The sequence below is a fragment of the Vombatus ursinus genome, unplaced genomic scaffold, assembly GCF_900497805.2.
Source record: "Vombatus ursinus unplaced genomic scaffold, bare-nosed wombat genome assembly UNPS02009835.1, whole genome shotgun sequence".
NCBI lineage: Eukaryota > Metazoa > Chordata > Mammalia > Diprotodontia > Vombatidae > Vombatus > Vombatus ursinus.
In genome coordinates, this window is record NW_020949613.1 from 5,525,334 (window position 1) to 5,543,250 (window position 17,917).

The following is a 17,917-nucleotide window of genomic DNA, read 5'->3' on the forward strand; positions in this document are numbered from 1 at the left end:
AGTATGAAAAATCATTTTTCAAGGTTGGTAAATGAAATCTTATAATTTAATATATTTGCAATATTCAAATATCTAACAAAAATTAAGATGTAAAGAAATGAGATATTTAAATCAAGAACTTGGGAATTCTAAATAATTTCACAGCAAATATTCAGATATTCTAGAGGCACTAAAGACAACTGATTTTTGTTACACTGTTAGCAATATCACATCTTAATTATCACAAGGAAACATGGATTTGTAAGTAAACAAAATGTCTTAAGAAAACTACAATGGAGCAGCATTATCTTACACTGAATAAAATAGTTTTTTCTTCAGAAAGATATCCAATAGGTTTCCCAAGCAACCCAGATATCACTAGTCCCTGGCCTTTTCCTTCTGAAGTAATTTTATCTCTAAGAGAAAAAAATTCACTAATTTGCTTTTATATCTGAAATAGTCACTGAAAATGTTTTATTTTTAATTTAAATCTGTATTTGGAATGTAAATATATTTAAAATGTATTTATATTTTAAGTGTAAATATATTTAAATGTATTTATATTTTAAATCTATATTTGAAATATATTTTAAGATTAAATTTATATTTTAAATATAAATATATTTGAAATATATTTTAAGATTAAATTTATATATTTTAATTTTAGACATATTTAAGATCTCATAGTAGATTCTAATTATATTTTTATAAACTGGTCAGTGTATTTCAAAAAGAAATAATGGGGAGAAAAATTAGACCAAATTTATGATAGCTGCAAGTCTTGATGAGGAAGAAAAGTACATGGTATAGGCTATTAGAAGAAAATTCCACCTAGAATTAAATTTTTTGGCATGTCTGTTCTCCAGTGGACTAGCTGGCTCTTTTACATAGAGATGTCACTGTACAGAAAGTTTTGTTATTATTGTTGTTTTTCTTATAGTTATGACAGCATTGTATATTATCTTAGGGATTTCCAGAGAATAATTTCTAGACTATTGGCAGCACCTGTGACTTGTCAAATAAGGCTTGAATTTGGTGATTTCTTGGGAATAAAAAGAAACAAGTTGTACAATTTGAGAGCTTATCAGGACTTGGATTACCTAATATTGAAGCTGTTCCCATATGTTAATAAATTAAGGAGCTGTGATTCCAATGGTGGGGGAACTTCTTCTGCATATGTAGAGCCTAATGCTCTCAAATTTATAGTCCTAGAAAGATGTTTGAAACCGAGAAGTTAAATGACTTGCCCAAAGTCACAAGCCATTTTATGTCAGAGGTTAAATTTGGATCCAGGTTTTCCTGACACTCTACACACTAATGAACATTGCCTCTCTGCTTTATTATACTTTCCATAAATATAAGTGAAATAAAAACTAAGGTATTAAGATTTTTCAAAAATTCCTATAAAAGGGAAAATTATCTTGTTATTAAGAATCTAAATAAAGAAATAACAAAACTACCTTCTTATTAAGGGTCTTCCACCGTGCATTAACATCTTCAAGATCATGCTCCAATTTCTCAGTACTAGTACTTTTTGCAGCACTCTGAATAAGGCCTTGACCCAACCAATTGACCTCTTGTTGTTTAACTTGTAAAGGTTCAATCTCCTCTTTCTGGAAAGCCTGTGGATACAACATTAACAGTACACATTACAATGCATATACATTTGTTTTCATCCTGTTTTAAGTGCTAAAAACACCACAATTGTAATATTAACTCTCAAAGGATCCCATCAATGTGGATATTCCTTCCACTAATGCAAATAACAACCCATTCACACAAAACCAATTAAATGCCATGAAAGCTGAATTAAATGTAAGATGATTATACTACCAGAACAACTTGGGAAAATTAAATGTGTGTGTGTGTGTGTGTGTGTGTGTGTGTGTGTGTGTGAGATTCACTGTAAAGGAAAAAAATGTCTTTATTTCTTTTTACTACCCCATTAGGCTTGTGCTGCAAGTTTTCTAGAGAGTGAAGCATACTTGGTATTGCACAACTAGTCAAGATTTAGAGGAACTGGATGACACCATCTATATGACTTTGGGAAAACCTCTAGACCTATGATTCTTCGAGTAGAATTAAATGACTGAAAAACAGAATGGTGACTTGTTCATGAAGAAAAAATTATTAAAAGGTGAATGCTAGAAAGGGGCACCAAAATGACTTTGAAAAAGTTAGCACAAATAAAATCCTACCCCCCCCCATCACTGTCTTGTCATGGCAGAAGGGCTTATTTAGTTCAATGAAACTATGAGCTATGCAGTTCAGGGTTACTCAAGATGGACAGGTCATTGTGGAGAGTTCTGACAAAAGGTGCACCTATGACAGCTAGATGGTGCAGTGGATAGAGCACCAAGCCTGGAGTCTGGAAGACCTGAGTTCAAATCCAGCCTCAGACATTAACTAGCAGTGTGACTCCAGGCAAGTCACTTAACCCTATCTGCCTCAGTTTCCTCATTTGTAAAATGAGCTGGAGAAGGAAATGACAAATCACTCCAGTATCTTTGCAAAGGAAAATCCCCAAACAGGGTCACGAAGAGACAACTGAACAAAATGAAATTTAAGATTGGTTAAATACAACTCCCTACCCATGGCCAAAAATGACTTTCAACAGAAACTGAGACCAAATTGAAGGAAAGGAGCCAGATAAGATTCTGAAATCAGTCACAAGATTCAGCATATGGCTGCCCCAACAGCCAAATACATTTGCATTTAAGCCTCATATTCAACCATGTGAGGTAGGTAGGACAGATATTCTCCCCATTTTGCAGATGAATAAACTGAGGCTCAATAGAGGTTTTAGTGACTTGCATATCATCACACAGATTAAAAAAAAAAAAAAGACAAAGCAAGGTAGGCTGGAATGATCCTGAACAAGACAAAAAGTGTGTGTGTGTGTGTGTGTGTGAGAGAGAGAGAGACAGACAGACAGAGACAGAAAGAGACAAAGACACAGAGAGACAGAGATGGAGACAGAGACAGAGACAGACCCCAAAGATACTGATCTACAGATAAATTACAGTAGACTGGCCAATTTATTCTATACTCATTTCTCTATCTGAATTTGTAGTCTACATTTGGGTAAGCAAATCATCCAGGCACACTGACACCCACTGGTTTTACCAACACTTTTCTTTATCAACATGATGTCCCCACTGCTTCTGGATCCACAGAACTTTGTATTTCCCCTTATCTCTAGGAGGGGTTGGGGGGGGGTGCTGGGAGGACATAGGGAGTAGCATAGAAGAGAGAGGAGACAAACATATATGAAATATTCCAAAAGCTTGTTAAAGTTTAAAACTGCACTAAGACTTCTGTGGTGCCTTGCATATGCTACCAATTCTTTCTCAGCCTGTAATATAATATAAAAAATGTTACATTAGACATATTTATATTAATAATAATAGCTAACATTTATATAGTGCTTCATAATTTGCAAAGTGCTTTACAAATATCATTATCCTCATAACAACTGTAGGAAGTATGTGCTATTATTTTTCCTATTTTACAGATGAGAAAGCTGAGGCAAACAGAGGTTATATAGCTATGTCAATATCGAGATGATCTAGATATAATTATATAGATATTAAAGGCATTTTAAAAAATGCCTTTAATATAACAATCAAATAGAGGACAAAAATTATTCACTGGTTCAGAAGATGACAAAAGGAAAATATTTGCTTGAAAAAAATTTTTAAACTAAAAGTTAAGACAAACTTTGGCAAGCCTAGGTTTCAGAGAGAAATACATTTACATAATGACAAACAGTATATAAAAATGTCAGACTTATAGGTTAGTCAGTTCCATAGACCATACAAAGAAATGTTAGAGGAACTATCAGAGCAAATATTAATGTAGTAGTGAAGCAAAACATTACTGGAGGTTGGGAAATAACTTTGAAAAACATAGAGGGGATAAAATTAGTGGTGCAAATTGTCCCCTTATGAGCTTAGGGCCATATCTGACTTGCACTCCCCAGGTTCCAAATTCAACTTGAAATCTCCCCAATAACCTTTAAGTGATTTTACATTAAAATATCTTATATTTTAATATAATTAAACTGAATATAAAAATCACTTGCATTAAATCAAAGAAAAACATGCAGGGAGGGGGGAAGGTGAGAGGAGTTAGTGTTGGAAAGAGAGGGTTATAACAAATATAAGCAGTTGGTAGAAACTTGGAGCAAGGAAGGAAAGGTAGAATTTGATACTATGATTCTATTTTTTTGCTGAAATATTATTTAAATCAAAATTTATAGTAATAGATCTAGTTAAGTGTAAGGACTCCACAAAAACAAAGGAGAATGGAAAGACTACTAAACTCTTGACCCCAGAGCTCTGTATGATCAGGGCAAAGTTCTATTTTTTTCCCCTTAGGGAGCTCTCTGTAGGAGAAAAAATCTCTGATCCTGGCTCTAAAGAAATAGATTTTAAGGTTACATTTAGCTGGGGAATTGAGCAACTTTGTCCTCTTCCTGAAGTTATCCCTAAATGGCACCAAACATTAAAGGAGAAAATGCTGCAAAGTCTTAATGCTAAGAGCTCAATTACAACCAAAAAAAAAGTGGCAAATTCTTTGCTGAAAAAGTTCATAAAGCCCTTAAAACTCTCCTCTTGCTAGTTAGCAGTTTCCTCCCTCCTCTCCTGCCCTACTAGGAAAAGCACCTGGCATTGCTTCAGGACCATCATTTCACAGTACTAACAAGAACTCTCCTAATATTGTCCAGATTCCTTATCGTTCTGTGGTAACACAATACCAAAGATGACAAGGTTTCTTTCTCCAATCTAACCCAAAAACTTCACAAAGAGAAGCTTAAAATAAATTAAAATGATCTCTGAGGCAAAGTTTACCAGAAGAGCTTAGTAAAAAAATACCAAAATAGCTAAACTCCCATCTGAGTAGGAGGACAAAAATTACAGACTCCACAAACAACCTCTACTTATTACAAAGCTGCACTCTTTACTTTCTAACTTCACTCACCACTCTTAAAAACTGAGGAGATGCTGTTTGTAAAATAAGCTTAGAAATCCACGTTCTGATGCACAGCTTGTGAGAAAAAAGTCAGTAAAAGGGAACAATTCTTTAATTTGTGTACTGTACCTTGTCTACCACTACAATACAGAAATTTATGACCCACACTGTTGAAGCTGAATAAATTCAGTATAACTGCCCTTGAATGGTAGTGCCTGTAGCCACAATTTGTGTAAAAGCTTCATGTGAACATAAATTCACAGTGGAAGCACTCAAAAAAGGAAAGCAGGCACCATCTGGACAATCAATAGCAGGGCCCTAAACAGCTGGGAATAATCCACCACTGTCAAAAATTGCCCCTAATTAATTGGTTAAAATGACCAACTTATCAGTTTTCTTGCATCTTGCAATATCTTGTTAAAATACCTTCTCCCCCACCCCCAACCTCCAACAAAATGCTGGATTTGATGGTTATTTATCAGAGAAACAGGTGACACTTTGATGAGGGCAAAACAACAAACTTTCTTGGGTTTGGGGCCAGCAATTCTGAGTTTCACATTTCAATTAATTACCTCAACTGATGGAAAGCCATTGCATATTGACTCCAAAGTTTCTGAGTTTGTGCTTATTTTCCAAGAGACTGCTTTATTTCTTACAGCAGTAGATTCTGAAGAAGACTTTGTGTGGTCTGACTCCATATCCTGATCAGGAAGCTGCATCTCAAATTCTTCTGGAGGTGTATCAGACTTTTCTAAATCATAGAGTATCACATTTTCTAATAGAGTTGTGCTGCCACAATCCACATTATTCATCATCACTTCTGTGAACTGGGAGTCTAAAGCCTGTGGTCCCCCTGATTCACAAACCTCACATATCTTTTCCCTTTCTCTATGGTCAGATTCATGGTGGCCTTCTCCATTTTTTGGCAGAAACAGTGTGTCTTGCCTCATGACGCTCTCTTTCAGACCATTCTGTACCTGGCAATATTCACCTTGGATCTCTCTCTGATGCTTTTCACATTTCTGTGGCTCACTTAATTCTGTTGTTTCTACTTGAGGAACAGCATGCAAAATCAATTTGTGGTTTTCATCTATATGGTCACTACTACAGGAAAGCAATGGGATTTTTTGTTCACTGGTGAAATTAACAGAAATAAAGGGTCTGTACTTTTCTGTTACATGGATCTCTTCAGCCGAGGCCAAGCTTCTGATTCGAGTTTGGGTCCCAGTCAAAATGTCCTGTTTCTCTTCCCTCTCTGCTGGAGGGCTGCATAAACCAGAGTCATCTTCTTCAGATGTTAGAGAATTAGTGCCCCATCTGCACTTGCTTGCTTTAGTGACACTTGACAAGTCAGCAGAATCGACAAATGAGTTTTCACTTTTGTTTGCATAATCTGTAAAATTAGGAGGGACAAACATTCTCCAGGAGCGCCTATTCTCTTTTTTTTCTGTGTGAGATTTTGCCTTGGGTAATGCGGTGGTACGGATAATATCACTGTTTAGTTTGAGCCCATCGAAGATCATTTTTTCATCTAACTTGTTAGCTTCCCGACCTCTAAGCTCAAATGCACTGGAAGAAGTTGGGGCACCATTAGAGCACAAAGAACCAACATCCAGTGTTCTGTGACTGTAGGGTAAGGTCCGGTCTGTAAAATGCCTGGAAGACAGGCTACCTTTAGACCCAGAGTCGATCTGTTCATTCAGCCTGACAGTATCATAGATTGACCTCTGTGGGACATAACAGTCCTCAATATTTAGATCCTCCTCCTCTTCACCCTTCCCAACACATGGTGGATTCTGACGTAAACAGTCTGGTCTGCTGAGTGGCTTCCCCATTTTGGAGATACTTAAAATACAGAACGTGACTTTTAATCCAGAAAGTGAGAAGTAAGGTAAAGCATAAGTATTTTTAAAATTGCACTTTTCAACTGAACTACTTTACCAAAAGGACACCCATGTATGCACATTATACATGTCATAATTTATGAGGTGTTTGAGGTCATCAGCAGTGCATCAGCGTAAATGCAACTATCATATTACCTGCTTATTTTTCTTTATAGTTATTTTAAGATATAAAGTGCATCAAAAACAGAAATTCCCACCCCCAATCAAAATCACACACATACACACAGTCTCTCACACACACACACACACACACACACACACACACACTCACTGACATAAACAAACAGTGGCTCAAATACTCAGAACATTCCACAGCCAGTCCATTTCTGTTTTAGGTCAAAATCTGCATCTGAGAGATCCGGCTTAACCCTCCAAATGAATAAGCATCCTAGCAGGCTGTGGATTAGCTCCTGTAGAGGTGTGATTAACTGTAATCCATTTAAATGGCTTGAAAACTTCCATCTCCTTTATAAATAAGACATGGCTCGGACACTTAAAAGAAAAACACAGTAGCTGTGTACAGTTCAGATCAAGGCACAGAACAAATCTTCGGGGAAAATAAGTTAAATCTAATGTTGTAAGAAAAATAAAAATGTCTTTTACTTTTGTTTTTTTGGCAGTAGCTATAAATAACCTTGACTCAAAGGGCAGTTTTTCTTCTTTCCCATAGTCAGCTTCTTTGTGGCGTATTCAGAACTTCCAAATGAAAATGCAGCTTTCTGGGCAGCCAGGCCGGTACAATCAAACAGCAAACTTTCAAGCAAAATAGGCTGCTGTGTAACAAGATGATAATCATTCCTTTAAAAAATGGACTCCTGGAAAAGATCCTTATTCGAAGTATTCTTGAGAAGGCTTTTTCTACCTAAGGCAACTGCAGAGCTGAAAAACAAGTGGTTTTGTTTTTTCCTCTAAGGCACAGCATAATTCTCATCCAGTTTAGAGGCTACTCTTCTCCACATTCTGTAGCTAACAAACTGCTCCTGTTTTCACCGTCATTTTGAACGGCAGCTGTAGCAAAGAAGGCAGAAAAGGCACCCGATCAAGAGGAACACCGGCCACAAGTAGCATCCAGCGTGATAGATAAGCCTTTCAGCTCTCTTCTGGCTTCTTACAGCAAGCAGTACGAACCCGGCAGGCAGCCTCCCAACAGTGAGCTTAAAGAAACGCCCTTTTTATTCTTTAGGCAACATCTGCTACTATCCCATTCGTGCTGAGTACTATTCCTTCCAAGCTCTCCTTCGTAGGTGCCTGACCTCTCAGCTCTCTCAATCACTTATCATGACTTAACTTTTTAATCACCTTTTCACGTTTACCATTGGTCTTTTCTGAGTAAGTAAGAACTATTTCAAGGGGAGGTACTTAAAGGCTCAAGCCACAGAAGAGCCACAAAGTAAGTCGTGGTGACATCATGCCAATCACAAAATTCTATCATACCAATCAGAGAAGTCTTGGATTTAGGGCGGGCAGGCAGTGTTCAGGAGACCACTGAAATACTGTTTACTTGTATAAAAAAATGTGAAAAGATAGGCGATGCAACTGAAGCAGGCAACCTGACTTCAGAAATTCCATCTAATTTCCATAATATTTTGTAATATCTAGACCACAGTAAGTGTATATAAAAACAATCCAGAATCACAAAGAGCCTTAACCTTCAGAGGAATTCAAACTTTCATCATACTAAGGATCCTAACTATTCAAGCAGGGCTTTGCAATGAAATGTATGGAGCATTTTTGAAATGTTTTGGCATTTTAAAGCCAGCATATGAAAAAGAAAATCTCTTTCTAGAGTAAATCAACCCTGCACAAACAGCTTCCTCAGCATCACAGACTTACTTACAAGTCATTACTTTCTAAGATTCTATACTTCTCTTAAAGTCAGGAGAAACACCAAGGACAGTAATAATGTTAGATATTAAAAACTGAGAACACTATAGGAATTTTATTAGCAAAACAACTCACATTTTTTATAACTGGTAAACAAATAGGAAGCAAAACTTTGGTTACATAGGAGAGATTTACATTTCTCTTTAAAAGAAATTCCATACATCCATAAAGTGAACTAGATTCTATATAATTACAATTTTTTTTAATTTAAGAAATGTACATTGCCACAGAAGCAACCAGCCTCAAGTATATAAATGTATAGATAGATAGATAGATATTATCTGAATTTCATTAAAAATCATATATAAAAGGCCAAAGCTAAAGTTACAGGGACATTCTCTTACCATTTTATAGAAGACAACTGGGGGGGGGATTTGAAACTTTGCATGTCTAGTTAGAAAAGGATATTTTTCAATTAATTCTACTAATGCTAGTATTGAATCACAGACCAAAGAAGCAAAAGGAATCTTAGAGGTCATCAAATTCAACACCTTCATTTTACAGATGAGAAAATAAAGACAGAGTAAATTTACTTGCCCAACGTTACAAAGACAGTAAGGGACAAAACCAGGATTCAAATCCAGGTCTTAAGATTCCAATATCAGTGCTATTTCTATTACATTACGTTTATTTCCTTTTGAATGCAAATTTTAGCAATTTTGATACATGACAGCATATGATTACTCTAAGTTAATAGACTCATATTTAGATAGTTCAATAGTAAGGGAAGGAAACAAGGAAGGAGGAAAGTTGAGAGTGAAAGAAGAGTGGAAAACCAATAACACATCTATTTAAATACTAATTTTCATTTTTTAAGAACACTGATTAAACACTTATGTTCAAAGCATTCTGCTAGGTGCTGGAGATACATTTTTTAAACAATTCATGCCCATGATAGCTAATAACAGCAAGCATGTATACAATATTAAGATTACAAACATTTTACAGATTAGTGTATTTGATCCTTACAACAACCTTTTGAAATAGTTGTTATCCCCATTTTACAGATGAAGAAACTGAGGCTGAGAGTGACTTGTGTTTGGTAACACACTTGGTATTTGAGGCAGAATTCAGACTCAGGTCTTCCTGACACCAAGCTGAGTGATTCCACCCTATGCCACAGAGCTGCTTAACAACTTTATATTTTGTGAGGGGAGGAGGTATCACATGCACACAACTGGAAAGAAGGAATTTAGACAAATTACTCCAGGAAAAAAATGTTCATTAATGCAAAATGAATTTTAGTCTATTAACATTTCCTATCTTTCAGCATTAAAGTACAGGACACCTACCAAAGTAGCTATTATAACTACAGAACAGAAACCAAAGGAAAAATGTGACTGTACATGTTAAATATTTGATGTATGCAAATGCCTATTTTTATGATTTCATTAAATTCTTACAAGTCAAAATTTGTACTACTAGAATTGCACGTTCTGGAACTGATGCCCCCAATTTGGATATAGCTGTTATATGTACCTATGCTTTATCTGAAGATGTCCCATCAATATATCCAATAATACTTATATTCTCCTTCTTTAATCTTACCTATAATTTCCTCTATTGTTGGTTGTTATAATTACTTAAAACAAAAAGTCTTTAGTATTTAATAAATCTGACATAGTCATTACAGATTAAACTCTGTCAAACAGATAGTAATCTCAAGATCTGGGGTATCAAATGAAACAAACACATAAGTGAGGATGAACAAGGAATTTTTTTGCAGATAAGTCAACACTATTTCTTCATCTACAGAGAAAAAAAATTTAGATCCTGTCAAAAGCATTATTGTATTAATAGGCTGCTACAAGTTTCTCCCAGCATATGCCAATCAGTGGAAGGTGATTTCTGAGGCCAGATTATTTTAGAAAGATGAACATAACACTGACCAAGAAACAAAAACTGCTTGTTATTTCTAATACAACATTTTTAAAACATGGTATTTTTGTCTGCTTTTTTAACTTTATTAATCTTTAAAGATAAATTAAAAACTGTAGATGGGAAAATACTTGCAAAACTGTATCAGAAATGTCAAGAATGCACTGTTGTCCAGAGAAGACAGGAGGCTCTTATCTTTAGTCATCTCAGAAGAACAAACATCTATGTGGTGAATTGCAATTTTGTTCAAGCTCAATGACAGAAATCTCTGCCTGGCACAGTTTCTTATGAAGTCTAGATATGAAGCTTGTCTCTTTAGGTATGTATTTTGCAATCTGAGTACAAAGATTAGTCCTTTACAGTAGCAATTCCCACTGTCCTTCAGGAAACAAGGGAACTATTAGCTGATAAAAACTGACAATTTCCTAAATTTTTAATTTTAAAACTGGAAAGATTCCTTAGAAAAAAACTGAACAGTTTTCATAAGACCTCAAGCTGTCATTACAAAAGAGTACCTTTGCTTCTCAGTGGAAAAGACTTTACTTTCTATAGCCCTATACCCACAATAAAGTCAATTCCATGGATTGTAAAAACCTTTCTAATAACAGTCTACCCCCTTTAACCCGAAACTGTTCAGGTGTGCCTTTTGTTAGGGAATCTCAGGTAACATTTTTCCAAGTATGGGCTATCTTGTTATATTCCTAGGTTGTGGTATCCATGAGGTCTGTTCTATAGTTCTCATCCTATGAAATTACTTGATATAAAATGTCAAATTTAAAATAATCCAAGTAAGAAAGTAAATACTATACTGGCATTTCATTACTACCCAAAGATTTCTTCATATGAAATACATAAAGGCTATTTATTTTAAATCAAATTAATTAGGGTCATTGAAATCCATTTTAACTCAATATAGGTTTCCTTTAGGAGACATTTCTGCCAATACTCATCAGTTTGAAAGAATGTGAAAAATTTCATTCTTGTAACAAAGAAGGTCAAAGACTGAAGAGAAAATACTGAACCATTTTCTCCTTATCTTGGGTATATTTTAAAATGAAAATCAATCATCCTAATTTATATTTACTATAGCTACCAATGTTATGTATGTTACCATTGAAGACAGCTAGATAAAGGCTAAATATTATTATTGGTCTTGGATTGACCATCTAAACAAGGAATTCTTTCATACACTTTCTGTATATTCCCACACATCCCCAAGAAAACCCCTTTCCCCCACACAACAAAGAAAAAATTCACATTAAATAAGACATATGTAACCTGTATTTTCATTCACATTCACAAAGAAACTATCATTTCTGATGGCAACAGAAACAGACAAGAAACAATCACTGATGGCATCTAGGACAGAAGCTTCACATAGGGTGCAACAGAGTAGAGGCATGTTGACCAAATTAAGGGTTAAACTAAATCCTTTCTTAAAGTGTGACCTAGATAGCTGATAGAACAAAACTACTTGAGGGCAGGGACCAGTTCATCTTTGTCTTTGGATCCTCACACCTAATACAGTACCTGGCACATATCACATGCTTAATAAATGTTTGTCAATTGATTTTCCTGCCTGTAGGTGAACTTGGTAAATGGCCTAATACTCCCACATTATAGAAATTGTCTCATCTGATCTTCACATTTTATCAAGACGAGGAGAGCCCATAGAAAATCACTGCCTTTTCCAAGTTGACATGGCTCTCATCCCAAAGCCCTCCCTGATATACCATACTACTTTCTTTAGCATAGTGTAATGAAAAGGACACTAGACTGTGCTTGTAGAAGTTGTTCAAAACATAATGTTGCAAGGTCGCTTCTCAGTGTGTTACTTATAGTACAAAACAGTGGCTATAGTGCAACATAGCTTTTGGTATTTTGTGAGGCATGTATGGCAACATTGTGAAATGGATAAACTGTAGTCAGTTGTGATTTGGAATGTCTGGAATTTAAAATGGATATTCTCCTAAACATGTGGGGCCCAGGTGAAGTACATGTGAGGAATTTTTTTTTTATCACACAAACAGCTTTGACTACAAAAATTCAACACCTATTGCTGAATGTTATGAAGAAAATAAAAGGCCTAAATATGAGAAGCTAGAGGCATAATCCCACCCTCATCTTCACTCCAGACACTGATCAAAATCCATCCCCAAAACAACAAAAGAAGAATGAGAATACACAATTTTGAAACATATCCCTTGGTAATTCATTCTTTAAGAAATGCATTTTACCAGAATCATAATTACTAGGAAATTCTTCAAAAACTCAAAGAAATTAAAAATTGGAAATGACTTGAGGTCATGTAATCCAGACTATGCCTGACAAATGGGCATCTTTTGTCTTTGCTTAAAAATTCCTAGAGTGGAAACTCACTACTCTCACAAGACAATATATGTTACTTTTGAATAAGTCTAATCTTTTTGGAGCATTTTCCTTATAGTGAACCTCAATCTGTTTCTTCGACTTCTATCAATTGCTTTTAGTGCTGTCCTGAGGCTAACCAGAACAAATTTAAGCCTTCCTCCACAAAGCAGGACTTCAAAACACTTGAGAGCAGATATTATGACCTTCCTAAACTTTCTCAACTAACCCTCACGTGGTGTGACCTCAAAGCTGTGTGACCATTCTTATCACATGCCCTTCGGTTTATCCATCATGATGCCATTGATCCTCTTTGAGAACAAAGGATGAACAACAAAACAATTCTTCCTAAAATGTGATGCCCAGCACTGAAAATAATATTTCAAATATGTTCTGACCCACACATAACATGCTTCAACAAATGTTTTGCTAAAATCTAATTAAATTCTAGTAACTGTCCAAAAAAAAGGAACTGAAGTTAATCTTGATTGACGTTTTCTTGATCTAGCTCTTAGGAATTACTGTTTCTTTTTCTAGTTACTCACTGATCATACCTGACCATATTATGTTATGGAATTTTGCCAGAAATCAAGGTCAAGCTTACTTATCCAGAGTGTGAAGACTCCACTTTTTCCTTTAAAAAAATGATACAACAATGTTTTCCCTTCTCTTTTAATTGCAGGACCTCTCCTGTATTCCATGAATTGGATTCCAAAGATGACTCTCCATGTACCAATTATTTTTGTACCCTGAGATGTACATCATACGGGTCAAGGGTATCTAGGTACGCTCTTATAATCTCCCTACACATATATCCTGAATTTCAACTTGACATTAGCCATTTTAACTGCAGTTCAAAGATTAACCTCCTTGACCAAGGAAACAGAAACACAAGAAATAAATAATTCTGCTTTCTATTGTCCTCTCTTATCATTTCACAGAGAAATGGTTATATCGATGAACAAGAAGTTTCCTTTTGCTGTCCTTAGCTGTTCTCACCATCCTCAGCTCACTCCAACCTTTAGTGCTCATGGCTCTACTCTTGTGCCACATTATCATGCTTTTAGATTCTTCCTCCATTACTTGCTGTTTTTCTTCCAGTCTACTCTCCCGCTGCTGTCTCTTAAGTTAATTTCCCCCCTACTGTAAGTAAAGATGGGAGAATGGCCAATCATGGAATTAGAAATCACTAATCAAAAGAGGCCTTGATAACTTGTTTAGTCCAACCAACCCCCCACAATTGAACAGAAAGGAAAACGAGGCTCACAAAAGTTAAATAATTCGCCCAAAGTTACAGAGACTGTCGATGACAGCACAGGAACTGGAATTGCAGGATGCTGCCTACCAGTTCAGCCTAATGTTCCTGACCATGGCCCCTGATATTAAATAATAACATTTTTCTTTGGCCATCCCACATAGCTGGAAAAAACTTCCTCCTTACCTCTGCATCACAGAATCTCTCTCTTCTTTTAAGTTACAGCTTAAGTATCATCTTCTGCATAAAGTCTTCCCCGATCCTCCCAACCTTACTGATAGTGCCTTCCCTCCCAATACATCTTCTATTTTACTTTCGCTGTTGTTCAATTGTGTCTGACTCTTTGTGACCCCATTTGGGGTTTATTAGCAAAGACACTAGAGTGGTTTACCATTTCCCTCTCTAGTTCATTTTACAGATGAGGAAACTGAGGCAAACAGGGTTAAATGACTCGCCCAGGGTCACACAGTTAGTAAGTGTCCAAAGCTAGATTTGAACTCAGATCTTCCTGACTTCAGGCATAGCACTTTATCCACTGCACCACCTAGCTGCCTTACTATTTTACTACTTCAAATTTATTTACTATAAATATGCTATACATACATACACATACATATGCACATATCTATATGCTGTATATACTTATATCTACACTTCATGTTAACCCCATTAAAATCTAAACTCCTTGAAAGTAGGAATTGTTTCATTCATTGCACTTTTATCCCCAGGTTCTAGCACAGTGCCTGTCACATTTTACAAGCTTAATACTTTTTGACTGATTCCATACTTGGAAACCTGTATAGACTCATTCTTTTAACCAATCAATTCTTTTTTATTTAAAATAAGAGTAAGTCACAGAGATTCTTTCATAACTTTGGAAAGATAATGATTTGAACTGCGTTCAGAGTAGTAGTCTGCTTTGCTCCTACTGGACCACAAGCTTAGTCCTACAGCTTGTATAACAGTTCAGATACTAGGGATCTGGTTAAACAATGTCTAAATCTCAAGTAGGAAATTTTTAGGATAGAATGATGTGGCAACTCATAAATGGAAAAAGTATGTGGCTCTTTTATTTCAATTTGCTTGGAAAATGCTCTTCTTATTTGGATTTATGCCACAGATTATAAGAGAGAACCCAAAGAAGAGTTAGGGGCAGCAAGGTGACACAGAGAATAGATCACCAGACCTGGAATTAGGAAGACCTGAGCTCAAATCCAGCTTCAGACACTTACTAGCTATATAACCCTAAGTCACTTCACCTCTGTTCAACTGTAAAATGGACATCATAATAGCACCTATCTCACTGGGTTTTATAAGGATCAAATAAGATACATTTGCAAAATGCTCAGCCAAAGGCCTGCCACATAGTAGGTGTTTGATAAATTCTTGGCTCCTTTCCTTCCTTTTTCCCTTCCTTCCTAGTGGACAGAGTGTTGGATAGATGAATTCAGAAAACTGCAAGTTCAAATTCTGCCCATGATGCTTACTAGCTATGGCTTGACCATGAGCACATCACTTAATCTCTCTAAGCCTCAGTTTCCTCAATTGTATAATGGGGTTTTAGAAGGCACTCTGAAAACTTTAAAGTGCTGTGTAAATGTCATATATCAATATTATTTTTTTTTGTTGAAATCTTGAGGCAAAGGCAGGATCATAGGATCACAAACACACTTCTCTGGAAAATTGTAGAGGGGATTTTTGGTTAGATACGAGTTGAACCAACTGGCCTCTGACATCCATTTTAACTTTCATGCTCTGTTACTTTGGTGAAATTCAAATGAAAGAATGAATGGGAAAGTGTTTTGCAAACTATAGAACAATGTCTACAAGACAATGAGTGTATTAGCACTGGAATTTGTTTATTGAGGGAGTGGCAGAATGGCCACAGACCAGGCAGGAAATGAGGTTAAACAGGCCAGGAAGGAGTATGGTTTTTCACCTATGACCTACATTTTCAAAATTCACCTGGTGAGCTATTCACACCTCCCCACTGGCAAAATGCTCAGTGTGTGATATTATATGTAGCATTTAGTTGTTATAGTGAGAAGTACAATATAAATAGCTACAAAATTGAGGCTTGAGATGTCAGGTGTGTTTGAAAGAATCAGAGCTTAAGTTAATCCTGTGAAATGCTGCTTCAATGGCTATGTTATCTGAAAGTAGCAACCTGGGAAAAGCAGAGCTCACAAAATGAAATCGGTCTCAGTAGGCATTACATTAGGCAATAACTTGGAGATTAACATGCCTTTGGCATATCCTAAATAGTTCTACTAACAGTAAATTAGGGCCTCATCACTTCAAAATAAAAGCTAATTGTTCCCACTTTTAAAAATATAAGAATATTTAGTTCAGAATAACATGTGTTTTTAATAATTGCATTCTAAGTTCCTGTTTCAGACATTTATTTTTTTTTACTCTTCTAAAAACATAAGATTTTTAAATAATCTACAATCTCTAGCTGTATACTTTAGGAAAAATCAAAGCATAAATTTGCACCTTAGATTACCTAGTTTCAGTATTATACCATAGTCCTATTGAGCAAAAAGCACCCTCTGTTGGGTGCCAGAGTAATTACTCCTATACCATTTCAGTATTCCTCAGAAGAAAATGACTTCATTTTATATTAAGGAAAATTGTTCCAGGGTTAATTTATCTAGAGCACCTTAGGGGAAACTAAAGCTACTGGAACTGTTAAGGGTCAAAAGTGTATTATATTATAAAGTCATTGAAGCAACAGGAGACTGGGTATTTTCCCTCAGAATACTCACACATTTGTTTCACATCTTATTTCCTATTCCAGGCCAATTAATAATCAGTTCCTAAGTTTGTTCATGTCTAGGTCCTTGGTTTACCAAGAATTCCAAATGCTTCAGGCTCATTGCATAGAAGTTCTCCACAAGACATAAGTGGCTTACTAAAAGATGTATGTATTGTGGTTAAAGTTTAAAATGCCCAGAAATGTTTAAAATACACATCTGAGTTGTGAACTAATCAGTTTGCCAGTTGAATTCAGATGAATTCAGAAAGATACTATCATAAAATCCAAGGTTTGTTCACATTACATCACCATTGTTCTGTTGTTTTAGTTCACAATTCACATGAACCAGTACCTCAATTACTGCTTGGACTTCGGACAGCTGTGGAATATTTTCCAGTCAAGTTCTACTATTGAAGTACCTTGAGGGAAAGACTGGATCTAAAGTGCCATATCTACAAACAACATTCAACAAGGCAAACAATATGGTGTCCCTTTACAAGGATAAGAGAGAGAATGAGTAGAAAAAGGTTATTTGCTGTGGGAAATTTTCTGTGGGAAATTTTCCGTGGGAAAAAAAAGTAAGATATGAACACTGAACAACAATGACCTTAAAAATTACATTACTTTCACTAGAGCTAATTAAATAAACTGATGTTTCTATGAACTTCTGACCTCACTTGAGATAATTCTCTACCCCTGTTGTAACTTTTGCTAATGTTTCAAATTTCACTGAAATATGTTTTGAAAATTACATAAAATATAAGTATTTGAAAACAATTGGCTGTTTTGTTTCAACACATTACACTGGACCACAAATCAAACTCAAAGCATATATTGATAGCCAATTTTTTTTTATCAAGATCCATTGAAATTAGTCAATTCCTACTATCCTAAAATTAATAGAAAGACAGAAAGTCA

At 35.6% G+C, this 17,917-nt stretch overlaps 1 protein-coding gene across 11 annotated transcripts in view; it reads right to left on the reverse strand.

Annotated features, from left to right (window-relative positions):
* DST (dystonin) overlaps positions 1-17,917 on the reverse strand; it is a 445,378-nt gene that overhangs the window by 102,157 nt on the left and 325,304 nt on the right. For all 11 annotated transcript variants that reach the window (XM_027852998.1, XM_027852999.1, XM_027852997.1 and 8 more), the window contains one exon: positions 1,440-1,601. In XM_027852998.1, the coding sequence (XP_027708799.1) occupies positions 1,440-1,601 (162 nt within the window). The remainder of the gene's footprint in view (positions 1-1,439; positions 1,602-17,917) is intronic.